We start from the raw sequence: 27,601 nt of genomic DNA, 5'->3' as shown, positions 1-27,601 counted from the left end.
CTTCACTGGGTCTTACTTGTGGCACGCGGGATCTTTGTTGCTGCATGCAGGATTTTTAGTTGCATCATGCAGGATCTAGTTCCCTGACCAGGAATTGAACCCGGGCCCCCTGCATTGGGAGCACAGAGCCCTAACCACTGGACCACCTGGGAAGTCCCATCACCTGCCCCAGACTTCTGATCAGGATCTGGTGATTCAAAAAAACACAGGTAGAACGAAAACTTCTTTCTGGTGATAGCAGTGGTAGCTGCAGCACCCAATTTCTGGGGGCTCCAAAAACAGTGGTGCTGATAGCAATGTTGAGTGCCCAGTGCTGGCAGTGTTGGTGGTCCAAGTTGCTGCAACTCTTGTCTAATATGACTGCACAGTGGAGGAAAGGTACTTTTAATCCCAAAAGCACACATCTCATTAGACATTAATGACATCAGGAAGGCATAAAATATTCCCATTCACTTTGCAGTATTTAGGTGTAACATACAGATTGAGAAAAACTTTCTGCCCCCAAAGCATATAAAGTTAATTTTTCAGAAATAAAGCTTAAGAATACTTGTTGACTCTATTTTGAGATATTAGTTTCCCATGTTCCTGAGAGTAGAGCATCAATGTAACAATAGCTTCTTTTGTTTCAGGAGAATGATCCATCTGTGAGACTGAAAATTGCATCATTGTTGGGTTTACTGTCAAAGACTGCAGGATTTTCACCAGACTGCATTATGGATGATGCCATTAACATCCTGCAGAATGAAAGTAAGTTGCAATTTAAAAGCTGTATAGGGAATTCCCTGGCTGTCCCGTGGTTAGGACTGAGCTGCCACTGCAGGGGGCATGGGTTTGATCCCTGGTTGGGGAACTAAGACCCCATATGCTGCACGGCGTGGCCAAAAAAAAAAGACAAAAAAAAAAAAAAGCTGTATAATTAGACCAGAAATCTTTAGTTCCTTTTGTATACAACGTAGAACAAAATTTTGTTGTGTTGGTGGTTATTGAAAAGGAATTTGAGGATGATTCAATAAAACCATGTACATATATTTACACTAGAGTTAAAATACAGGTTTGTCTCTTAATAGCTATCATTTATTGATCTCTACTAAGTGCCATATACTTAAGGTAGTTTACGTATGACATAAGATAGATACTATTGTCCCTATTTTATAGGTTGGGAAACTGAAGCTCAGAGAAGTTAACTAACTTGTTCAGGGTTACATAGTATGTGACAGAGTTGATGTTTTGTTGACTGTGCCTACTAACTCAGAAACTGTGGGAGGTGCTGCCCTGGTCATGGGATCACCCACAATTTACTTCCTATAAAGGCAACATCTCCCAAGTCTCATATGTTGTTGCCTTTTCTGTTTGTTCCTTGTTGATGCCCACTAAAATTATTCTCAGTGTTTAGGTGAAAAGGAAAACTATTTTACCTTAAAAAATTGTTTTTTTGATTATCTAGTTTTATTTATGTACAAGATTTTCTTATAGGGTTAGTGCCTCATTGCCTTGATATTTATTCTAAAATTAAATAAAATGAAATCCTTTGTGGCTGTTTCTGAAAGTACTATAGTTTTGTTTGAATTGTTTGTAGTTTCAAAAAATAGTTTTATTTCATTTTAGGGTATACATATTTAAACAAATATGATTATTTAAATATTAGACAACATTTAGTCTATCAACTTGAGGTTATGAGAGTAATAAAGGTCCAGTGAACTCAAGAGACAATCTAAATTCACTTATCGTACAACTGTTTAATGATAACAAATATAAGTGGCCCATGGGTTGAAGTTGAGAATTTTTTATTTTTATTTTTAAATGACATCGGAGGAGGTCAGAAATGGAGTGACATCCTGCCGAAGTGTTTGTTTATTTATTTATTTATTTATTTATATTTATTTATGGCTGTGTTGGGTCTTCGTTTCTGTGCGAGGGCTTTCTCTAGTTGTGGCAAGCGGGGGCCACTCTTCATCACGGTGCGCGGGCCTCTCACTATCACAGCCTCTCTTGTTGCGGAGCACAGGCTCCAGACGCGCAGGCTCAGTAATTGTGGCTCACGGGCCCAGCTGCTACGCAGCACGTGGGATCTTCCCAGACCAGGGCTCGAGCCCGTGTCCCCTGCATTGGCAGGCAGATTGTCAATCACTGCGCCACCAGGGAAGCCCGAAGTTGAGAATTTTTTATTTTGTTAGAAGCAACTTTAAATTTTACCTGTATTCAATTTTTTTTTTTTTGTGATTGGTAATTCTTTTTTTTTTTTTTTTTTTAATCAGTCATCAATTTTATACACATCACTGTATACATGTCAATCCCAATCGCCCAGTTCAGCACACCACCATCCCCACCCCGCCGCAGTATTCCCTCTTGGTGTCCATACGTTTGTTCTCTACGTCTGTGTCTCAACTTCTGCCCTGCAACCTGGTTCATCTGTACCATTTTTCTAGCTTCCACATACATGCGTTAATATACGGTATTTGTTTTTCTCTTTCTGATTTACTTCACTCTGTATGACAGTCTCTAGATCCATCCACGTCTCAACAAATGACTCAATTTCGTTCCTTTTTATGGCTGAGTAATATTCCATTGTGTATATGTACCACAACTTCTTTATCCATTTGTCTGTCGATGGGCATTTAGGTTGCTTCCATGACCTGGCTATTGTAAATAGTGCTGCAGTGAACATTGGGGTGCGTGAGTCTTTTTGAATTACGGTTTTCTCTGGGTATATGCCCAGTAGTGGGATTGCTGGGTCATATGGTAATTTTACTTTTAGTTTTTTAAGGAACTTGCATATTGTTCTCCATAGTGGCTATATCAATTTACATTCCCACCAACAGTGCGAGGGGGTTCCCTTTTCTCCACACCCTCTCCAGCATTTGTTGTTTGTAGATTTTCTGATGATGCCCATTCTAACAGGAGTGAGGTGATACCTCATTGTAGTTTTGATTTGCATTTCTCTAATAATTAGTGATGTTGAGCATCTTTTCATGTGCTTCGTGGCCGTCTGCATGTCTTCTTTGGAGAAATGTCTATTTAGGTCTTCTGCCCATTTTTGGATTGGGTTGTTTGTTTCTTTAATATTGAGCTGAATGAGCTGGTTATATATTTTGGAGATTAATCCTTTGTCCATTGATTCGTTTGCAAATATTTTCTCCTATTCTGAGGGTTGTCTTTTCGTCTTGTTTATGGTTTCCTTTGCTGTGCAAAAGCTTTGCACTTTCATTAGGTCCCATTTGTTTATTTTTGTTTTTATTTCCATTACTCTAGGAGGTGGATCAAAAAAGATCTTGCTGTGATTTATGTCAAAGAGTGTTCTTCCTATGTTTTCCTCTAAGAGTTTTATAGTGTCCAGTCTTACATTTAGGTCTCTAATCCATTTTGAGTTTATTTTTGTGTATGGTGTTAGGGGGTGTTCTAATTTCATTCTTTTACATGTAGCTGTCCACTTTCCCCAGCACCACTTATTGAAGAGACTGTCTTTTCTCCATTGTATATCTTTGCCTCCTTTGTCATAGATTAGATGACCGTAGGTGCGTGGGTTTCTCTGGGCTTTCTATCTTGTTCCATTGATCTATGTTTCTGTTTTTGTGCCAGTACCATATTGTCTTGATTACTGTCGCTTTGTAGGATAGTCTGAAGTCAGGGAGTCTGATTCTTCCAGCTTCGTTTTTTTCCCTCAAGACTGCTTTGGCTATTCGGGGTCTTTTGTGTCTCCATACAAATTTTAAGATGATTTGTTCTAGTTCCGTAAAAAATGCCTTTGGTAATTTGATAGGGATTGCATTGAATCTGTAGATTGCTTTGGGTAGTATAGTCATTTTCACAATGTTGATTCTTCCAATCCAAGAACATGGTATATCTCTCCATCTGTTGGTATCATCTTTGATTTCTTTCATCAGTGTCTTATAGTTTTCTGCATACAGGTCTTTTGTCTGCCTAGGTAGGTTTATTCCTAGGTATTTTATTCTTTTTGTTGCAATGGTAAATGGGAATGTTTCCATAATTTCTCTTTCAGATTTTTCATCATTAGTGTATAGTAATGCAAGAGATTTCTGTGCATTAATTTTGTATCCTGCAACTTTACCAAGTTCATTGATTAGCTCTAGTAGTTTTCTGGTGGCAGTTTTAGGATTCTCTATGTATAGTATCATGTCATCTGCAAACAGTGACAGTTTTACTTCTTCTTTTCCAATTTGGATTCCTTTTATTTCTTTTTCTTCTCTGATTGCCATGGCTAGGACTTCCAAAACTATGTTGAATAATAGTGGTGAGAGTGGACATCCATCTCTCGTTCCTGATCTTAGAGGGAATGCTTTCAGTTTTTCACCATTGAGAATGATGTTTGCTGTGGGTTTGTCGTATATGGCCTTTATTATGTTGACGTAGGTTTCTTCTATGCCCACTTTCTGGAGAGTTTTTATCATAAATGGGTGTTGAATTTTATCAAAAGCTTTTTCTGCATCTATTGAGATGATCACATGGTTTTTATTCTTCAATTTGTTAATATGGTGTATCACATTGATTGATTTGCATATATTGAAGAATCCTTGCATGCCTGGGATAAATCCCACTTGATCGTGGTGTATGGTCCTTTTAATGTGTTGTTGGATTCTGTTTGCTAGTATTTTGTTGAGGATTTTTGCATCTATATTCATCAGTGATATTGGTCTGTAATTTTCTTTTAATGCATTTTTTTTAAAGTATTTGTTTATTTATTTATTTATGGCTGTGTTGGGTCTTCATTTCTGCGCGAGGGCTTTCTCTAGTTGCGGCAAGCGGGGGCCACTCTTCATCGCGGTGCGCGGGCCTCTCACTGTCGTGGCCTCTCTTGTTGCGGAGCACAGGCTCCAGACGCGCAGGCTCAGTAACTGTGCCTCACGGGCTTAGTTGCTCCGCGGCATGTGGGATCCTCCCAGACCAGGGCTCGAACCCGTGTCCCCTGCATTAGCAGGCAGATTCTCAACCACTGTGCCACCAGGGAAGCCCTGTAATTTTCTTTTTTTGTAGTATCTTTGTCTGGTTTTGGTATCAGGGTGATGGTGGCCTCATAGAATGAGTTTGGGAGTGTTCCTTCCTCTGCAATTTTTTGGAAGAGTTTGAGAAGGATGGGTGTTAGCTCTTCTCTAAATGTTTGATAGAATTCACCTGTGAAGCTATCTAGTCCTGGACTTTTGTTTGTTGGAAGATTTTTAACCACAGTTTCAATTTCATTACTTGTGATTGCTCTGTTCATATTTTCTGTTTCTTCCTGGTTCAGTCTTGGAAGGTTATACCTTTCTAAGAATTTCTCCATTTCTTCCAGGTTGTCCATTTTATTGGCATACAGTTGCTTGTAGTAGTCTCTTAGGATGCTTTGTGTTTCTGTGGTGTCTGTTGTAACTTCTCCTTTTTCATTTCTGATTTTATTGATTTGAGTCCTCTCCCTCTTTTTCTTGATGAGTCTGGCTAATGGCTTATCAATTTTATTTATCTTCTCAAAGAACCAGCTTTTAGTTTTATTGATCTTTGCTATTGTTTTCTTTGTTTCTATTTCATTTATTTCCACTCTGATCTTTATGATTTCTTTCCTTCCGCTAACTTTGGGTTTTGTTTGTTCTTCTTTCTCTAGTTTCTTTAGGTGTAAGGTTAGATTGTTTATTTGAGATTTTTCTTGTTTCTTTAGGTAGGCTTTTATAGCTATAAACTTTCCTCTTAGAACTGCTTTTGCTGCATCCCATAGGTTTTAGATCGTCGTGTTTTCATTGTCATTTGTCTCTAGGTATTTTTTGATTTCCTCTTTGATTTCTTCAGTGATCTCTTGGTTATTTAGTAACGTATTGTTTAGCCTCCATGTGTTTGTCTTTTTTACGTTTTTTTCCCTGTAATTCATTTCTAATCCCATAGCATTGTCGTCAAAAAAGATGCTTGATATGATTTCAATTTTCTTAAATTTACTGAGGCTTGATTTGTGACCCAAGATGTGATCTATCCTGGAGAATGTTCCGTGCGCACTTGAGAAGAAAGTGTAATCTGCTGTTTTTGGATGGAATATTCTATAAATATCAATTAACTCTAACTGGTCTATTGTGTCATTTAAAGCTTCTGTTTCCTTATTTATTTTCATTTTGGATGATCTGTCCATTGGTGTAAGTGAGGTGTTAAAGCCCCCTACTATTATTGTGTTACTGTCGACTTCCTCTTTTATAGCTGTTAGCAGTTGCCTTATGTACTGAGGTGCTCCTATGTTGGGTGCATATATATTTATAATTGTTATATCTTCTTCTTGGATTGATCCCTTGATCATTATGTAGTGTCCTTCCTTGTCTCTTGTAACATTCTTTATTTTAAAGTCTATTTTATCTGATATGAGTATTGCTACTCCAGCTTTCTTTTCATTTCCATTTGCATGGAATATCTTTTTCCATCCCCTCACTTTCAGTCTGTATGTGTCCCTAGGTCTGAAGTGGGTCTCTTGTAGACAGCATATGTATGGGTTTTGTTTTTGCATCCATTCAGCAAGCCTGTGTCTCTTGGTTGGAGCATTTAATCCATTCACGTTTAAGGTAATTATTGATATGTATGTTCCTATGACCATTTTCTTAATTGTTTTGGGTTTGTTTTTGTAGGTCCTTTTCTTTTCTTGTGTTTCCCACTTAGAGAAGTTCCTTTAGCATTTGTTGTAGAGCTGGTTTGGTGGTGCTGAATTCTCTTAGCTTTTGCTTGTCTGTAAAGCTTTTGATTTCTCCATCAAATCTAAATGAGATCCTTGCCAGGTACAGTAATCTTGGTTGTAGGTTCTTCCCTTTCATCACTTTAAATATATCATGCCACTCCCTTCTGGCTTGTAGAGTTTCTGCTGAGAAATCAGCTGTTAATCTTATGGGAGTTCCCTTGTATGTTATTTGTCGTTTTTCCCTTGCTGCTTTCAATAATTTTTCTTTGTCTTTAATTTTTGCCAATTTGATTACAATTTGTCTCAGCGTGTTTCTCCTTGGGTTTATCCTGTATGGGACTCTCCGTGCTTCCTGGACTTGGGTGGCTATTTCCTTTCCCATGTTAGAGAAGTTTTCGACTATAATCTCTTCAAATATTTTCTCTGGTCCTTTCTCTCTCTCTTCTCCTTCTGGGACCCCTATAATGCGAATGTTGTTGCGTTTAATGTTGTCCCAGAGGTGTCTTAGGCTGTCTTCATTTCTTTTCATTCATTTTTCTTTAGTCTGTTCCACATCAGTGAATTCCACCATTCTGTCTTCCAGGTCACTTATGCGTTCTTCTGCCTCATTTATCTGCTATTGATTCCTTCTAGTGTAATTTTCATTTCAATTATTGTATTGGTTATCTCTGTTTGTTTGTTCTTTAATTCTTCTAGGTCTTTGTTAATCATTTCTTGCATCTTCTCGATCTTTGCCTCCATTCTTATTCCGAGGTCCTGGATCATCTTCACTATCATTATTCTGAATTCTTTTTCTGGAAGGTTGCCAATCTCCACTTCATTTAGTTGTTTTTCTGGGGTTTTTTCTTGTTCATTCATCTACTATATAGCGCTCTGCCTTTTCATCTTGTCTGTCTTTCTGTGAATGTGGTTTTTGTTCCACAGCCTGCAGGATTGTAGTTTTTCTTGCTTCTGCTGTCTTCCCTCTGGTGGTTGAGGCTATCTAAGAGGCTTGATGGGAGGCTCTGGTGGTGGGTAGAGCTCACCTGTATTGAATTTTGACCCAAGACTTTTAATTCACAGGAAACAATCAAAATATCTTTAAAATTTTTTTTTGGCATTTATTGAAATGCCAATATAATGACATTAGGGAGAAATTTAAAAGATATTTCTACTACTACCATAAAACAATTTAAGGGGGGCGGAGTCAAGATGGCAGACTAGGAGGACGCAGAGTTCGCATCTCTGCACAGCTAGGACACCTACCAGGCACTGGTGGGGGACCACAGACATCGAAGGGGACGGTAGGAACCCCTGAGTGACTGGGTCGGACATGTGGGGGAGTGAGGGGAAAGGAGAAGTGGAGATGGGATGGGACCAGCGCCCCTGAGGGGCTGCTGGGGAGGGGAGGGGTTCCCAGACCAGGTGGGGGCCACCCATGGTTAGGGGATCAACAGGGACAGGGGAGACCCTCGGGAGAGGGCAGGAATGGAAGGGAGCACAGCCAGCATTTCCCTGCCCACTTGGGCCCATGGGGAGCCTGCTGAGGTCCCGGGCCTAATCCTCCACCCTCGGAGGTCCATCAGTGCTGAGCCTAAGCTCTGTCTACACACCTCCACCCAGGGCCTTACCTGTGAATTCTGAAGTCTGTACACCAAGGCCCCCCTCAGGCTGTGTTGCCTTTCCCCACAGGTGGTACGCCTAGGCTCCCCCACACTAAACCCCACCTCTGCCTAAGTTCTGCCCCTGCCTAAACTCTGCCGCCCACAGCCAAGGGTCTTTTTTTTTTTTTTTAGGTTGTGTTTCTGTTTTACCTTGTTGTTATTGATTCATTTATATTTTTATTTTTCTAATTTTATTTTATTCTTTATAGTTTGTTATTCTGCTCCTTTTGGCATGTTCCCTTTTTTTTTTGCTGATTAGTATTATTATTTTTTAAATTATTTATTTATTTATTTATTTATTAATGGCTGTGTTGGGTCTTTGTTTCTGTGCGAGGGCTTCCTCTAGTTGCGGCAAACGGGGGCCACTCCTCATCGCGGTGCGCGGGCCTCTCACCATCGCGGCCTCTCCTGTCGCGGAGCACAGGCTCCAGACGCGCAGGCTCAGCAATTGTGGCTCACGGGCCTAGTTGCTCCGTGGCATGTGGGATCTTCCCAGACCAGGGCTCGAACCCGTGTCCCCTGCATTGGCAGGCAGATTCTCAACCACTGCGCCACCAGGGAAGCCCCCCCTTTTTTTTTTTCTTTTTTCTGTTGTGGTTCTGTTTTACTTTGTTGTAGTTGTTTCACTTATATTTTTATTTTTCCTAATATATTTTTTGGTTTTTCTAATTTTATTTTATTTTTTATTTCTGTTATTGTACTGCTCCTTTTTGTGTGTGTGTGTTTGGTTTTCTTTTCTATTGCCATGCTGCATGGCTTGCAGGATCTTGGTTCCCAGACCGGGGGTTGGGGCTGAGCTCCTTGGTGGGAGTGCCGAGTCCAAACTGCTAGACCAACAGAGAACCTCAGACACCAGGGAATATTAATTGGAGTGAGGTCTCCCGGAGGTCCTCATCTCAGCACCAAGACCTGGCTCTACCCAACTGCCTGCAAACTCCAGTGCTGGACGTCTTAGGCCAAACAACCAGTAAGGCAGGAATACAGCCCCATCCATCAGAAAAAATGAGACAACAGAAAAATATGTTACAGACGAAGGAGTAACGTAAAAACCTACAAAACCAAATAAATGAAGAGTTAATAGGTAACCTACCTGAAAAAGAATTCAGAGTATTGATAGTAAAGGTCCAAAATCTCAGAAATAGAATGGAGGCACAGATTGAGAAAATACAAGAAATGTTTAACAAAGACCTAGAAGAACTAAAGAACAAACAAACAGTGATGAACAACACAATAACTGAGATGAAAAATGCACTAGAAGGAATCAATAGTAGAATAACTGAGGCAGAACATTAAGTAAGTGAGCTGGAAGATTGAATGTTGGGAATAACTGCAGAGGAGCAGAATAAAGAATAAAGAAAGAATTGAGGACAGTCTCAGAGACCTCTGGGACAACATTAAACACACCAACATTCGAATGATAGGGGTCCCAGAAGAAGAAGAGAAAGAGGAAGGGTCTGAGAAAATATTTGAAGAGATTACAGTCGAAAACTTCCCTAACATGGGAAAGGAAATAGCCACCCAAGTCCAGGAAGCACGGAGAGTCCCATACAGAAGAAATCCAAAGAGAAACACGCCAAGACACATAGTAATCAAACTATCAAAAATTAAATACAAAGAAAAAATATTAAAAGCAATAAAGGAAAAACAGCAAATAACATACAAGGGAATCCCCATAAGGTTATCAGCTGATTTTTCAGCAGAAACTCTGCAGGCTAGAAAGGAGTGGCAGGATATGTTTAAAGTGATAAAAGGGAAAAACCTACAATCAAGATTAGTCTAGCCAGCAAGGATCTCATTCAGATTTTTTTTTTTTTTAAAGGATTTTCTTATTTATTTATTTATTTATTTATTTTTGGCTGTGTTGGGTCTTCGGTTCGTGCGAGGGCTTTCTCCAGTTGCGGCAAGCGGGGGCCACTCTTCATCGCGGTGCGGGGACCGCTCTTCATTGCGGTGCGCGGGCCTTTCTCTATCGCGGCCCCTCCCGTCGCGGGGCACAGGCTCCAGACGCGCAGGCTCAGCAATTGTGGCTCACGGGCCCAGCTGCTCCGCGGCATGTGGGATCTTCCCAGACCAGGGCTCGAACCCGTGTCCCCTGCATTAGCAGGCAGATTCTCAACCACTGCGCCACCAGGGAAGCCCCTCTCATTCAGATTTGACGGAGAAATCAAAAGCTTTACAGACAAGCAAAAGCTAAGAGAATTCAGCACCACCAAACCAGCTTTACAACAAATGCTAAAGGAACTTCTCTAGGAAACACAAGAGAAGAAAAAGAGCCACAAAAGCAAACCCAAAACAATTAAAAAAATAGTAATAGGAACATACATGTTGATAATCACCTTGCATGTAAATAGATTAAATGCTCTAACCAAAAGACACAGACTGGCTGAATGGATACAAAAACAAGATCCATATATATGCTATCTACAAGAGACCCACTTCAGACCTAGGGACACATGCAGACTGAAAGTGAGGGGATGGAAAAAGATATTCCATGCAAATGGAAATTACAAGAAAGCTGGAGTAGCACTCATATCAGATAAAGTAGACTTTAAAATAAAGAGTGTTACAAGAGATAAGGAAGGACACTACATAATGATCAAGGCATCAATCCAGGAAGAAAACATAACAGTTGTAAATATTTATGCACTCAACATAGGAGCACCTCAATACATAAGGCAAATGCTAACAGCCATAAAAGGGGAAATCGACAGTAACACAGTAATAGTAAGGGACTTTAACACCTCACTTACACCAATGGACAGATCATCCAAAATGAAAATAAATAAGGAAACACAAGCTTTAAATGACATGTTAGAACAGATGGACTTAATTGATATTTATAGGACATTTCATCCAAAAACAACAGAATACACTATCTTCTCAGCTGCACACGGAACATTCTCCAGGATAGATCACATCTTGGGTCACAAATCACGCCTTGGTAAATTTAGGAAAATTGAAATCATATCAAGTATCTTTTCCAACCACAGCGCTATGAGCTTAGATATCAATTACAGGAAAAAAAACTGTAAAAAATACAAACACATAGAGGCTAAACAATACGCTGCTAAATAACAAAGAGATCACTGAAGAAATCAAAGAAGAAATTTTTAAAAACCTAGAAACAAATGGCAACGAAAACACAAAGATCCAAAACTTATGCAATGCAGCCAAAGCAGTTTTTTTTTTTTTTTTTTAAAGTTTTACTTGATTCTATTTATTTATTTATTTATTTTTGGCTGTGTTGGGTCTTCGGTTCGTGCGAGGGCTTTCTCCAGTTGCGGCAAGCGGGGGCCACTCTTCATTGCGGTGCGGGGACCGCTCTTCATCGCGGTGCGCGGGCCTTTCTCTATCGCGGCCCCTCCCGTCGCGGGGCACAGGCTCCAGACGCGCAGGCTCAGCAATTGTGGCTCACGGGCCCAGCTGCTCCGTGGCATGTGGGATCTTCCCAGACCAGGGCTCGAACCCGTGTCCCCTGCATTAGCAGGCAGATTCTCAACCACTGCGCCACCAGGGAAGCCCCCAAAGCAGTTTTAAGTGGGAAGTTTATAGCAATTCAGGCTCACCTCGAGAAACAAGAAAAATCTCAAATAAACAATCTAACCTTACACCTAAAGCAACTAGAGAAAGAAGAACAAAGAAAACCTGAAGTCAGTAGAAGGAAAGAAATCATAAAGATCAGAGCAGAAAGAAATGAAGTAGAAATGAAGAAAGCAATAGCGAAGATTAATAAAACTGAAAGTCGGTTCTTTGAGAAGATAAAAAAAATTGATACCTTCAGCCAGACTCATCAAGAAAAAAGGGAGAGGACGCAAATCAATAAAATTAGAAATGTAAAAGGAGAGATTACAACTGACACCTCAGAAATACAAAGGATCCTAAGAGACTACTACAAGCAGCTATATGCCAATAAAACAGACAACCTGGAAGAAATAGACAAATTCTTGTCAAGGTGCAACTTTCCAAGACTGGACCAGGAAGAATTAGAAAATATAAACAGACCAATCACAAGTATTGAAATTGAAAAAGTAGAAATGTTAACAACAAACAAAAGTCCAGGACGAGATGGCTTCACAGGGGAATTCTGTGAAACACTTAGAGAAGAGTTAACACCTATCTTTCCAAACTGTTCCAAAAAATTGCAGAGGTAGGAACACTCCCAAACTTGTTCTGTGAGGCCACCATTGCCCTGATACCAAAACCAGAAAAAGATATCACAAAAAAGAAAATTACAGACCAGTATCGCTGATGAACATAGACACAAAAATCCTCAGCAAAATACTAGCAAATAGAATCCAACAGCACATTAAAAAGATCATACACCGTGATCAAGTGGGATTTATCCCAGGGATGCAAAGATTCTTTAATATATGCAAATCAAGCATTGTGATAAACCATATTAACAAATTAAAGAATAAAAACCATATGATCATCTCAATAGATGCAGAAAAAGCTTTGGACAAAATTCAACACCCACGTATGATGAAAACTCTCCAGAAAATGACCAAGAGGGAATCTACCTCAATATAATAATGGCCATATATGACAAACCCTCAGCAAACATCATTATGGTGAAACACTGAAAGCATTTCCTCTAAGATCAGGAACCAGACAAGGATGTCCACTCTCACTACTGTTATTCAACATAATATTGGAATCCTAGCCACGGCAGTCAGAGAAGAAAAAGAAATAGAAGGAATACAAATTGGAAAAGAAGAAGTAGAACTGTCCCTGTTTGCAGGTGACATGATACTATACATAGAAAATCCTAAAGATGCCACCAGAAAACTACTAGAACTAATCAGTGAATTTTGTAAGGTTGCAGGGTACAAAATTAATGCACAGAAATCTCTTTCATTCTTATACAGTAATAACAAAAGATCAGAAAGAAAAATTAAGGAAACACTCCCATTTACCATTGCAACAAAAAGAATAAAATACCTAGGAATAAACGTACCTAAGGAGGTAAAAGACCTGTACTCAGAAAACTATAAAACACTCATGAAGGAAATCAAAGATCACGCAAATAGATGGAGAGATATACCATGCTCCTGGATTGGAAGAATCAGTATTGTGAAAATGACTGTACTACCCAGAGCAATCTACAGATTCAATGCAGTGCCTATCAAACTACCAGTGGCATTTTTCACATAACTAGAACAAAAAATGTTAAAATTTGTATGGAGACACAAAAGACCCTGAATAGCCAAAGCAGTCTTGAGGGAAAAAAACGGAGCTGGAGGAATCAGGCTCCTGGACTTCAGACTGTACTACAAAGCTACAGTAATGAAGACAATATGGTACTGACACAGAAACAGAAATATAGATCAATGGAGCAGGATAGAAAGCTCAGAGATAAACCCACACACTTATGGTCAACTAATCTATGACAAAGGAGGCAAGGGTATACAGTGGAGAAAAGACAGCCTCTTCAGTAAATGGTGTTGGGAAAACTGAACAACTATATGTAAAAGAATGAAATTAGATCATTACCTAACACCATATACAAAAATAAACTCAAAATGGCTTAAAGACCTAAATGTAAGGCTAGACACTCTAAAACTCTTAGAGGAAAACATAGGCAGAACACTCTATGACATAAATCACAGCAAGATCCTTCTTGACTCACCTCCTAGAGAAATGGAAATAAAAACAAAAATAAACAAATGGGACCTAATGAAACTTAAAAGCTTTTGCACAGCAGAGGAAACCATAAACAAGACGAAAAGACAAACCTCAGAATGGGAGAAAATATTTGCAAATAAAGCAACTGACAAAGGATTAATCTCCAAATTTTACAAGCAGCTCATGCAGCTCAGTATCAAAAAAACAAACAACCCAATCCAAAAATGGGCAGAAGATCTAAATAGACATTTCTCCAAAGAAGGTATACAGATTGCCAACAAACACATGAAAGGATGCTCAACATCACTAATCATTAGAGAAATGCAAATCAAAACTGCAATGAGGTATCACCTCACAGCAGTCAGAATGGCCATTATCAAAAAATCTACAAACAATAAATGCTGGAGAGGGTGTGGAGAAAAGGGAACCCTCTTGCACTGTTGGTGAGAATGTAAATTGATACAGGCACTCTGGAGAACAGTATGGCGTTTCCTTAAAAAACTAAAAATAGAATTACCATATGACCCAGAAATCCCACTACTGGGCATATACCCAGAGAAAACCATAATTCAGAAAGACACATGCACCCCAATGTTCATTGCAGCTCTATTTACAATAGCCAGGACATGGAAGCAACCTAAGTGTCCATCAGCAGATGAATGGGTAAAGAAGATGTGGCACATATATACAATAGAATATTACTCAGCCATAAAAAGAAACGAAATTGAGTTATTTGTCGTGAGGTGGATGCACCTAGAGTCTGTCATACAGAGTGAAGTAAGTTAGAAAGAAAAAGAAATACCATAGGCTAACACATATATATGGAATCTAAAAAAAAAAGGAAAAGGTTATGAAGAACCTAGGGGCAGGGCTTCCCTGGTGGCGCAGTGGTTGAGAATCTGCCTGCTAATGCAGGGGACGCGGGTTCGAGCCCTGGTCTGGGAAGATCCCACATGCCACGGAGCAGCTGGGCCCGTGAGCCACAATTGCTGAGCCTGCGCGTCTGGAGCCTGTGCCCCGCAACGGGAGGGGCCGCGATAGAGAAAGGCCCGCGCACCGCGATAGAGAAAGGCCCGCGCACCGCGATGAAGAGCGGTCCCCGCACCGCGATGAAGAGTGGCCCCCGCTTGCCGCAACTGGAGAAAGCCCTCGCACGAACCGAAGAACCAACACAGCCAAAAATAAATAAATAAATAAAAAAAAAAAAAAAAAAAATAAGTCAAAAAAAAAAAAAAAAAAAAAAAAAAAGAACCTAGGGGCAGGACAGGAATAAAGATGCAGACACAGAGAATGGACTTGAGGACACAGGAAGGGGGAAGAGTAAGCTGGGACAAAGTGAGAGAGTGGCATGGACATATATACACTACCAAATGTAAAATAGACAGCTAGTTGGAAGCAGCCGCGTAGCACAGGGAGATCAACTCGGTGCTTTGTGACCACCTAGAGGGGTGGGATAGGAAGTGCAGGAGGGAGACGCAAGAGGGAGGAGATAATGGGGCTATATGTATATGTATAGCTGATTCACTTTGTTATACAGCAGAAACTAACACACCATTGTAACGCAGTTATACTCCAATAAAGATGTTAAAAAAGAAAAACGAATTAAAGACATAAATGTTAAGACCGGACACTATAAAACTCTTAGAGGAAAACATAGGAAAAACTCTCTTTAACATAAATCACATTAAGTTCTTTTATGACCCACCTCCTATAGTAATGAAAATAGCAGAATGGGAAAAATATTTGCAAATGAAACAACGGACAGAGGATTAATCTCCAAAATATACACGCAGCTCATTCAGCTCAATATCAAAAAACAACCAACCCAATCAAGAAATGGGTGGAAGACCTAAACAGACATTTCTCCAAAGAAGACATACAGATGGCCAAGAGGCACATGAAAAGATGCTCAACATCACTAATTTTTAGAGAAATGCAAATCAAAACTACAATGAGGTATCACCTCACACCAGTTAGAATGGACATCATCAGAAAATCTACAAACAAATGCTGGAGAGGGTGTGGAGAAAAGGGAACCCTCTTGCACTGTTGGTGGGAATGTAAATTGATACAGCCACTATGGAGAACAGTATGGAGGTTCCTCAAAAAGTAAAAATAGAACTACCATATGACCCAGCAATCCCACTACTGGGCATATACCCTGAGAAAACCATAATTCAAAAAAGACACATGTACCCCAATATTCATTGCAGCACTACTTACAATAGCCAGGGCATGGAAACCCCTAAATGTCCATCGACAGATGAATGGATAAAGAAGATATGGTACGTATATTTAATGGACTATTACTCCGCCATAAAAAGAAATGAATTTGGGTTATTTGTAGAGTTGTGGATGGACCTAGAGTTTGTCCTACAGAGTTAAGTAGGTCAGAAAGAGAAAAACAAATATTGTATATTAACGCATATATGTGGAATCTAGAAAAATGGTACAGATGTACCTATTTGCAGGGCAGGAATAGAAATGCAGACGTAGGGAACAGACGTGTGGACACAGAGGGGGAAGGGGAGGGTGGGATGAAGATTAGGTTTGACATAAATACACTACCATGTGTAAAATATATAGCTAGTGGGAACCTGCTGTATAGCACAGGGAGCTCAGCTTGGTGCTCTGTGATGACCTAGATGGGTGGGATGGGGGGTTGAAGGAGGTCCAAGAGGGAGGGAATATATGTATACATACAGCTGATTCACTTCACTGTACAGCAGAAACTAACACAACATTGTAAAGCAATTATACTCCAATAAACAAAAACAAAGACAAAAAAAATTTGTTTTACATATTACCTTTTACTTATGTAAGTTTTATATGGTTGTACTTATAGGGAATGTATTATTTTGTGTTTTAGTGTATTTACTTAATATCACATGTAATTTTCCCATTTTTATATATTACCTTCATAAAAATTAGGGTGTTGATAATATATTAAATACTAACAGGTATGTTTTTGCTGTTGTAGAGAGTGGGAAAATGGCAAAAAAAATACTTCTTTTAAAAGCACCAAAACAGGGACTTACCTGGTGGTCCAGTGGTTAAGACTTCTTCTTCCAGTGCAGGGGGTGTGGGTTGGATCCCTGGTTGGGGAATTAAGATCTCACATTCCTCAGGGCCAAAAAACCAAAACATAAAACAGAAGCAATATTGTAACAAAGCTCAACAAAGACTTTAAAAATGGTCCATATCAAAAAAAAGAAGTCTTGGGCTTCTCTGGTGGTGCAGTGGTTGAGAATCTGCCTGCCAATGCAGGGGACACGGGTTTGAGCCCTGGTCTGGGAAGATCCCACGTGCCGCGCAGCAGCTGGGCCTGTGAGCCACAACTACTGAGCCTGCGCGTCTGGAGCCTGTGCCCCGCAACAAGAGAGGCCGCGATAGTGAGAGGCCCGCGCACTGCAATGAAGAGTGGCCCCCGCTCGCTGCAACTAGAGAAAGCCCTCGCACAGAAACTAAGACCCAACACAGCCAATAAATAAATAAATAAATTTATTTTAAAAAAAAAAGTCTTAAAAGCACCAAAACAATTACATTGTGTCAGTGTAGAAGTATCCTTTTTTTCTGTGCAAAATTCTTATAGAAGCTCTACTTGGAAGAATTTCATACTTTATGATTGGGGATTTCATAAAGCCATAGACTTTTTGAGCTATAAATGGCCTTATAGGGACCATCTTGTGTAATTCCTTCATTTTGCAGATGACGGACTCTAGGTCCCAGAGAGATGAAATGAGTTGAAGTGAGTTGATCTAGCTAAAAGAAGTAGCAGGACTGAGAACTTAGTGCAGTGCTCTTTCTTATGGACCATGGTTTAACCAAGAACACTTACCTCTAAAATAGAAACATTACAAGAGAGAGTTAATTTTGATTCAAACCTCATCCTAGCCAAATTATGCAGTATTCATGGAAATAGCTGTTTTAACTTTTTGTTAAGTATTCTAATGTTTGTTACTTGTCTCTAAGAGAGCTGATCTAGGACTCTTCCTATTTTCCTGTTCCTGGCCTACCTAGATTCATACAAGATAGAATTGGAAGGGACCATTAGTATCATCTAGTTCAAACCCTTTATTTCAGAGCTCATGAATTCCAGGGAAGTAAAGTGACTGCTAAAGTCACTCTGTATTTGCAGCTTAAAATTAAGAGTTTCCCAGTTATCAGTCTACTATGCACTTTCAAATCCAAGACTGTGGTCCACACTTTGGACCAGATGTCTTTCATTTCAGTTCATCAGATGTATGAGTTTTGTAACTCCTTGGCAAGCACTGCTTCTCTAGTATCAGTACATATTATACCACTAATGATAACACAAAGCTCATTTTAGAGAAGGTATAATTAAAATACTGTAGCAGCAGAGGAGAGAATGGGATCAGTGCTGACTGGTGGGATCTAGAAAGGCTTAGTGAAGAGGTAGATTTGGAAAGTCCAAATCCCTCAAATTTGGTTAAAAGTGGTGCCAAGGAGAAGGAACAATATGATAGATGGTAGAGAACTGGGAAAGTATAAGAGATGTTTGAAGAACTGAATTGTTTCTTGAGAGATCAGCAGGAAGTAAGGGGCTTTTGGAAGAAAAACACTGGTAAAATGTTTTGAAGCCAAAGGGTAGGTAGTGTTGAGTGCTGAGGATTTTAAATGTTATTTTGCAGGCAGTGGGAACCTTGTTCTTTTTGAACAAGGCATGAAATGATCAAGTCTAGTCTTGGAAAGATATTTTGGTGGTTGTGTGGAATTTGCTTTGATGAACTGGGTAGTTTAGAGAAGAGATGTTGAGGATTAAGTTATTCATGTGGTGATATTCATCTAACCTGGAGTTACAATGTAGGTCTGGAACTTGGGAGAGAGACCAGGATTTAAGATTTAGATTAGATTTGTGATTTATCGGAGGCAAGAGTTAAGTTCAAAAATGTTTGACTAGCTTTTCATGGTTGCCATGCAGAATCATCTTTTTGAAGAAATAAATTACAGGGCAGTGTAGTGGTGTTGGAGATTTCTTCACCTCTCTTCCGTTTTCTCTTAGCACCTTCTTATCTCTTTGTGGCCTCTTTCATATTGGAGACTTTTCTTTCCTTTTTTAATCTATTCAACTTAAAAAAATTCTTACTGAAGTATAGTTGATTTACAGTATTGTATTAATGGAGACTTTTCTTGATGATCCTTGGCATTGCATTTAAATTTAAGATGAGGCAATAAAAAGCTGATTGGTAGTTCTGTGTGAATGGATGGGGCTTGTCAGCTGGTAGGCTTCACTCTAAGATGATCCTTTATGTCTTTGGAGGGCTGTTAAATATTGGTGTCTTTTGCTGTTTTTCTGTGGGATCCATCAGCTTTTGACTCTCCTGCTAGGAAGACAGAAATGCCCGGCTGCCATGTTTTTTTTTTTTTAGCCAAAGCAACTGAAGAGAGCTAGGGAGAGGGAGGGAGTCTCATTTTCAATATGTTGATTATCTCTTAATCTTCTCTTCTTCATTATATTTCCTCCCTGTCCTCACCTGGTATTCCCCAAATTAGATCCTTTCTGTCCTAATTTTCATAGAGAACAAACCTCCTATTTCAGTGGTCACTTGGTTATATAGGATAGGGAAGGAGGCAGGGGTCCAACTACTTCTTATAGACCTTTCAAACAAATCCCTGCCTCATCCCTGTTTTGGGGTGTTTTTTGGTTGTTTTTTTTAAATCTACCATTCCTGAATCTTTCTGGGCGTATGGCTAGAATTTATTTGCTCTGTCACGACACCCTCCTCAGTAGGCATTTAGTATTAGATTTCTCAGTTCTGCCATAGACTTTTTTTTTGATTTTATTTATTTATTTTTTGACATACAAAGTATTTTTTTAACATCTTTATTGGAATATAATTGCTTTACAATGGTGTGTTAGTTTCTGCTTTTATAACAAAGTGAATCAGCTACACATATATATATATCCCCATATCTCCTCCCTCTTGTGCCTCCCTCCCACCCTCCGTATCCCACCCCTCTAGGTGGTCACAAAGCACCGAGCTGCCATAGACTTTTTAACTGCTTTCCATCTCTGAAAAATTTGTTGACTTTTCTCATCTGCTTACCTTTCTTCTCCTGTTTTCTTTGTCCTTGTAAGTTTATACCTTTTAAATTTCTTTACGCTTATATGTTAATGAGGTTTTAGGAAAGAATTAGTGATAAACAGATGTGTTCAATCTATTGTGTTTTACTGGAAGTCTTAGTAAGAGGTGATTTAACCAGTGTTTTCTGAGCTTTAGTCATTTATATATCATACCATTTTTGACATATTTGTTTCACATCTATATTATGGTTTACTTAATGTTTTTCTTAAGTGGACAATTATTTTTTAGTTAAATAAAATTAAAGAGACTATATTAGTAAAGGTAAAAGGAAATTAATGTCATCAACATAATAACTGCAATTTTTATTTTGTTCATTAAACTATGTACAAGCATACCTCTGAGATATTGCAGGTTCTGTTCCAGACCACCACAGTAAAGTGAATATCACAATAAAGCAAGTCACACAAGTGTTTTGATTTCCCAGTGCAGATAAAAGTAATGTCTCCACTATACTGTAGTCTATTAAGTGTGCAATAGCATTATGTCTAAAAAGAATGTACTACCTTAATACTGTATTGCTAAAAAATGTTAACCATAATCTGAGTCTTTAGTGAGTCATTATCTTTTTGCAATAGTAATATCAAAGATCATTGATCACAAATCACCATAATATAATAATGAAAGTTTGAAATATTTCAAGAATTACCAAAAAGTGACAGAGACATGAAGTGAGCAATGCTGTTGAAAATGGCACTGATAGACTTGCTTGATGCAGGGTTGAGGCAGACCTTCAATTTGTAAAAAATGTAGTACAGTATCTGCAAAGTGCAATAAAGTGAAGCACAGTGAAACAAGGTATGCCTGTACAAGGTTATTAATATAAAAATGATTTTCCTAATGCCACCTAAATCCTCTTGTATACAACTAGCATTATAAGAGCTGTATTTTGGAACAAAGAGAATTTAGACAAAGAAGAGAATCTGGCTAAGGTGATTGATAGTGATTCACTTAGAATTGGCTGTTTGCCCATTTATTAAGCATCTGTTGGGCATATAATGAGTCGCGCTAGATTCTGATAATACAAAGGTGAGTAAAACACAGTCCTTGTCCTTAAGGATCTTTCAGTCTCCTGGTTTTGTCTGATATGCAAATAAATAAGTATCGTTAAGTGTTATAGCTGATTCAGTGGAAGCATGAGGAAGAAATGGTCAGTTGTTTTAGGGGAAGAAGGAAAAGCACTATACAGGAGGTGACACTTCAGGATTAGTAGGTGCTCCCTGGGGAGTAAGGTTGAAAATGGAGTTGGATGTAGATGAAGGCATTCTAGGTAGGGAAGTTGGCCTGAGCAAAGGTAGGGGGACATGAAATTATAAGTAATTGCGGAAAAGGGTGCTAGAGGAGACCTGAAAGAGATGAGGCTAGAAAAGTAGGGAGGGCTAGACATCATGGCGGGACTGGTATGTATGTATGTATGTATATATGTATGTATGTATGTATGTATGCATGCCCTGCTAAGGAATTTAGACTTTATCTTGAAGGCAATGAAAAGCCCTTGAATTAGTCAAGCACTAAACATTTTTGGAGCACTATGCGCCATGCTGTGGAGGACTCAAATTTTTAGACATGATCCCTTTAGGAACTTAGTTGAAGGGAATCAGGGATCAAATAGTAGAACCCAGCAGACAAAAATCTACATTCTTTACCCAAGTAAATTTAGTTTCTATAGTGATCTCCTTTTGAAATTCTAAAACCCAACTTTCCATCTTCCTTTCTAGAGTCTCATCAAGTCCTAGCTCAGCTGTTGGACACTTTGCTTGCAATTGGCACTAAACTCCCAGACAATCAAGCTATCCAGATGCGATTAGTTGATGTAGCCTGCAAGGTAAGAATATAATCGTTAGACACAGGGTTGCATCTTTCTTGAACAGTTTTGCATTATCTGGAGAGGTGATATGAGCTGTAAGATCTTCTTGCCTCCATCCTAAATCTATAACTGAGAATTGCCAAGGACTCTTAATTGTTTTAAGAGCTGCCTCATTTTTTTTGTTTCTTGATGTTGGATTAGGAATAAAGTTGAGTAACTTGTTATAAAATGAACTTCCTCATCCTCCCAAAAGAAATGAAAATAATCATAGGAACTACCATGTATCCTGTACCTAATATATGCACTCTGCTTATTATGGTACTTTGTACCCAGTTTTTCATTTGTTCCTCATAGTCCTTTAGGGAAGTGCTATTATACCTCTTTTACTAAGGTGGGAATTGAGGTTGGAGACGTTTAGTTTCCCCAAGTTTTCACAGTTAGGAAGTTGCAGAACCAGGGCATAAACTCCTTTTTCTGATTCCAAAGCCCATATTCTTTTTTTTTTTTTTTTTCCATATTCTTTTTATGATACTTTGTTGCCTCAATTAACAGACCAACTAGACACAAACAAGTGTTTCGGAAATTTTTTTTGTTGATCTGATTATAAAAAATTGTATGTACATTAGTTGTGCCTTTTGACTTAATTTGGAGCTTTTTATTAGCTGTCTTTTGTGCATAACACCAGTTCCTAAACTTTGTAGAATTGACTTTTTTTTTTTAACATCTTTATTGGAGTATAATTGCTTTACATTGTTGTGTTAGTTTCTGCTGTATAACAAAGTGAATCAGCTATATGCATACATATATCCCCATATCCCCTCCCTCTTGCGTCTCCCTCCCACCCTCCCTATCCCACCCCTCTAGGTGGTCACAGAGCACCGAGCTGCTCTCCTTGTGCTGTGCGGCTGCTTCCCACTAGCTATCTGTTTTACATTTGGTAGTGTGTATATGTCCATGCCACTCTCTCACTTCGTCCCAGCTTACCCTTCCCCCTCCCCGTGTCCTCAAGTCCATTCTTGTTTGTAGATTTTTTGATGATGGCCATTCTGACTGGTGTGAGGTGATACCTCATTGTAGTTTTGATTTGCATTTCTCTAATGATTAGTGATGTTGAGCATCCTTTCATGTGTTTGTTGGCAATCTGTATATCTTCTTTGGAGAAATGTCTATTTAGATCTTCTGCCCATTTTTGGATTGTGTTGTTTGTTTTTTTGATATTGAGCTGCATGAGCTGCTTGTATATTTTGGAGAGTAATCCTTTGTCAGTTGCTTTGTTTGCAAATATTTTCTCCCATTCTGAGGGTTGTCTTTTTGTCTTGTTTATGGTTTCCTATGCTGTACAAAAGCTTTTAAGTTTCATTAGGTCCCATTTGTTTATTTTTGTTTTTATTTCCATTTCTCTAGGAGGTGGGTCAGAAAGGATCTTGCTGTGATTTATGTCAAAGAGTGTTCTGACAATTGGCTTTAGTTTTAATCTTTTTGATAAATTTATTTTGAGAATATAAGGAGACATATGTTTGAATTGTGGAAGGGTTATATTCATGGAATTAGAAAGCCATTTCTGAACCCCAGGAAAGAGTATTTCATTTATCTTAATAAACAATGACAACAATAAACAAACCCAGAACACTTTGAGAAGTACAGTATTAAAAGCTTAAGTGGAAAAAACTAGGGATTATGTGTTTGAGAAAGTAAGTGTATCTCCCATGTGAGAGTATATACCTGGGAGGTTGTGTTTGTGAGAGAGGCGTCGTACTCAGTGGATTGTTCTGCTTGAAGTAACAGTTTCTTAAATTTGTTTGAAATAAACCTTTTATTATAAAAATTTATACTCATGGAACTTTGGAAAGATACTAAAAAGTATAAAGAAAGAACTACACTCAACCATTATAAAGGCAACCATTATTATTGGTCTTTTGATGTATGCTTTCTGATTTTTTTTCTGTATACAGATTGATTGCTTTTCTTTTTTTTTTAAATTAATTAATTAATTAATTAATTTTTGGCTGTGTTGGGTCTTCGTTTCTGTGCGAGGGCTTTCTCTAGTTGCGGCAAGCGGGGGCCACTCTTCATCGCGGTGCGCGGGCCTCTCACTATCGCGGCCTCTCTTGTTGCAGAGCATAGGCTCCAGGCGCGCAGGCTCAGTAGTTGTGGCTCACGGGCCCAGTTGCTCCGCGGCATGTGGGATCTTCCCAGACCAGGGCTCGAACCTGTGTTCCCCTGCATTGGCAGGCGAATTCTCAACCACTGCACCACCAGGGAAGCCTGATTGCTTTTCTTTTTACACACGTAGCTGTAAGCATATTCTATGTTCAATTTTGCTTTTTCACTAACGTAACAAAAGTGTTTTCCTTATATTGTAAATGTTTTAGAAATATTTTTAATGGTTGCATGATATTTTGTCCAGTAATTAAACCATAGTTTGTCCTAACTATTCTCCTATTATTGGACATTTATATTGTAGCCATTTTTTAAAATTGTAAATAATAATACAGTGAATGTGATTAGTCTAAAGTATTTTCTGTATTTAGGGTTATTTCCTAAACATAGATTGTCACAGTAGAATTACTAGATGAAAGCATTTAGAGTTTTTTGTAAGGCTTTTGATACTTTTGCCAAATTGTTTTCCAAAGTATTCCAGTTTATATGCCCATCAATAGTATATGAGAGTGCCTAATTTCACCTGTTTTTCTAGCATTGGATATTAAACAAGAGATAAACCTGTTAATTTGGTAGGAGGAAAATGGCATTTCATTTTTTTAAAATTTCCTTTTTAAAAGATTACATATTTGTTCTTCATTTATATGTTCTCTCTTAAGAATGAGCTTTTCATGTTCTTTTCCAGTTTCTCATATGGAGTTTTTGTGCATTTCTTCACCATTTGTAATAGGATGAAAATTTCAACTACCTGGAAATGGCAGATCTGTCACAAAGTTTTGCAAATTCACATAAATAAAGACTATGATTCATAGCTACAGTTACTGTTTCTATTGCCTAATGCTATTTTGTCTGTGATTTTTGCCCTACAATGTGCCTTGAGATATGATTCACATACAATAACATTCACTCTTTTGATAGAAATAATGCAAAGTATGTTTTTCAACTACAATGGAATGAAATTAGATGAGTAGCAGAAAAAAATTAGGAAAAGCACAAATATGTGGAAATTAAACAACATACTCCTATTTAACCAAGGGTCAAAGAAGAAATCAGTAGGGAAATTAGAAAATACTTTGAGATGAGTCAAAATGAAGACACAACATACCAAAACTGGGCTGCATCTAATGCATGCTGAGAGGGAAATTTATAGCAATTTGTGTCTATAGTAAAAAAGAAGAAAGATCTCATACCAGTACCCTAACCTTCCACCTTAAGACGCTGTATAAAGAAGAGCACATAAATATAAAGCATGCAGAAAGAGGGAAATACGAAAAACTAGAGGAGAAATTAATGAAATCAAGAGTAGAAAAACATTAGAGAAAACCAAAAGCTTGTTATTTGACAACAAAATTGATAAACCTTTAGTTTTGGAAAGGAAGAAAAGAAGGCTCAAATTACTAGAACCAGACGTGAAAAGAGGCTATTTCTGCTGACCTGACAGAAAAGAAAAGGAGCATGGGAGCTCAGTAGTTGTGACACATGGGCTTAGTTGCCCGACGGCGTGTGGGATCTTAGTTCCCCGACCAGGGATTGAACCATGTCCCCTGCATTGGAAGGCGGATTCTTAACCACTGGACCAGCAGGGAAGTCCCTTATCCTTATTATTTTTTTGAAGTTTATGTTGCTCCTTTATATATTTTTAAAATGTAAGGTGTGAATCTGCCATATTTTTTGTTTCACAGTAGAAAGAAAGTCATGCTTTTGGGTACTCTTAACGTTTCAAAATTCATCTCATTTTATCCTGTTAGTAATCCTTTGAGGTACATTGTACAGCTAGTCCTCATTTGAGAGATGAAGAGATTTAGATTTGGCCAGGAAATTACTAACTCTTTTCTTGTGTAGGATTCGCACAACTGAAATTAGAGGTCTTCTGCTTTCTTTCCTATCTGTGAAGATTTTTCTAGAAGAATAAATATCTTGTCATTTTTGCTTATATGTCTTCCTTAGAGCCTAGTTTAATTCTTTGTTTTTCTGTTTCCATCTCACCTTCTCTTCCATTCTCTCTGTTTCTTTTCTGTTCCTTTAATTCTGTGGCAAAAGTATCAAAACATTAAGCTCTTAAGGCAAAAGATAGAAACAGACAGCATTTTAAGATTTATTAAATACTACCCAAACAGATATTATGTGTGTTTGTTAGGAGAGGTTGTCTGTTAGAATCATTTCCATTGCTAAGTACACTGAATTTTTATCTGTCCTTAAAAACAATCCATATTGATGGGAATTCTTCAGCGGTCCAGTGGTTAGGACTCAGCGCTGTCAGTGCCATGGCCGGGGTTCAATCCCTGGTCGGGGCCCTAAGATCCCACAAGCCGTGCAGTGTGCTGCCTCCCTCCCCCTCCCAAAAAAGAAAAAAATATCCATATTGAAACTGAATGAGTCAGTAAGGTATTTTTGTCTTATTTAACCTCAGTCTCAGATTTTCTTGATATACTTAATCATTGATTTTTTTTCCTGTAGCAATAGTTTTAAACCGATTGGTTTAGCTTATTTTATTTTTGACGTGGATTGCTCTTATTATCAGGGATGTGGTTTGCTTACTCACTCCATTAATAGAGAAATGATGGCACTTTAATGGCCTGGGTATAACACCAAAATAACATCATCTGCAGAGCAGAGACTAGGCAGCTATTAGTGATGATAGCCGTGATGTAAGTAGTGACCTGTGGGGGAAGGACATCATAAAACTGTAATTGCTGCCCTGAGGGTGTGATTTAGACTTATGATCTCTTTTGGGCTAACACTCAGTGTGCAGTAATAGGCTGGTTATGCGTCAGTGTTGCCTTGGTTACCTTAATAGGAACTAGAATGTTTTAGTTTGTTTGAAAATCAAATGAAGTATTTGTAACAATTGCAGCAATCTTCCAGGGGCTGGTGGTTCAGTTACCAGTTTAGTTATGACAAATGATGCTTCCATACTAAATAAAAATAGTTTTAAAAAAAAGAACAACTTTGCTGTATTAACTGTGACAGAGTCATTGTCAGCTTCGTATCTGGAAATTTCTCTTAACTTCTCAGTTTTAGTGTGTTATTTTGTTGGATAATTTTGAGCCCTTACTCTACATGACATTGTGATCACTTAAAAGTATATGTTTCAGGGGGCTTCCCTGGTGGTGCAGTGGTTGAGAATCTGCCTGCCAATGCAGGGGACACGGGTTCGAGTCCTGGTCTGGGAAGATCCCACATGCCGCGGAGCAACTAGCCCCGTGAGCCACAATTACTGAGCCTGCGTGTCTGGAGCCTGTGCTCCGCAACAAGAGAGGCCACGCACGATAGTGAGAGGCCCGCGCACTGCAATGAAGAGAGGCCCCCGCTTGCCGCAACTGGAGAAAGCCCTCGCACAGAAACGAAGACCCAACACAGCCATAAATAAATAAATAAAAAATTTTTTAAAAAGTATATGTTTCAGGGCTTCCCTGGTGGCGCAGTGGTTGAGAATCTGCCTGCCAATGCAGGGGACACGGGTTCGAGCCCTGGTCTAGGAAGATCCCACGTGCCGCGGAGCAGCTGGGCCTGTGAGCCACAATTACTGAGCCTGCGCGTCTGGAGCCTGTGCTCCGCAACAAGAGAGGCCGCGATAGTGAGAGGCCCGCGCACTGCGATGAAGAGTGGCCCCCGCTTGCCGCAACTA

General features: G+C 39.0%; 1 protein-coding gene across 2 annotated transcripts in view; it reads left to right on the top strand.

Annotated features, from left to right (window-relative positions):
• The window catches only part of INTS4 (integrator complex subunit 4), a 123,270-nt gene that overhangs the window by 21,042 nt on the left and 74,627 nt on the right, over window positions 1–27,601 (top strand). For both annotated transcript variants that reach the window (XM_007187586.2, XM_007187585.2), the window contains exons 4-5: window positions 630–747; window positions 21,725–21,831. In XM_007187586.2, coding sequence (XP_007187648.1) covers window positions 630–747; window positions 21,725–21,831 — 225 coding nt within the window. The remainder of the gene's footprint in view (window positions 1–629; window positions 748–21,724; window positions 21,832–27,601) is intronic.

This window comes from Balaenoptera acutorostrata, chromosome 9 (genome assembly GCF_949987535.1).
Source record: "Balaenoptera acutorostrata chromosome 9, mBalAcu1.1, whole genome shotgun sequence".
Lineage (NCBI taxonomy): Eukaryota > Metazoa > Chordata > Mammalia > Artiodactyla > Balaenopteridae > Balaenoptera > Balaenoptera acutorostrata.
This window is presented reverse-complemented; position numbering and strand designations above follow the sequence as displayed.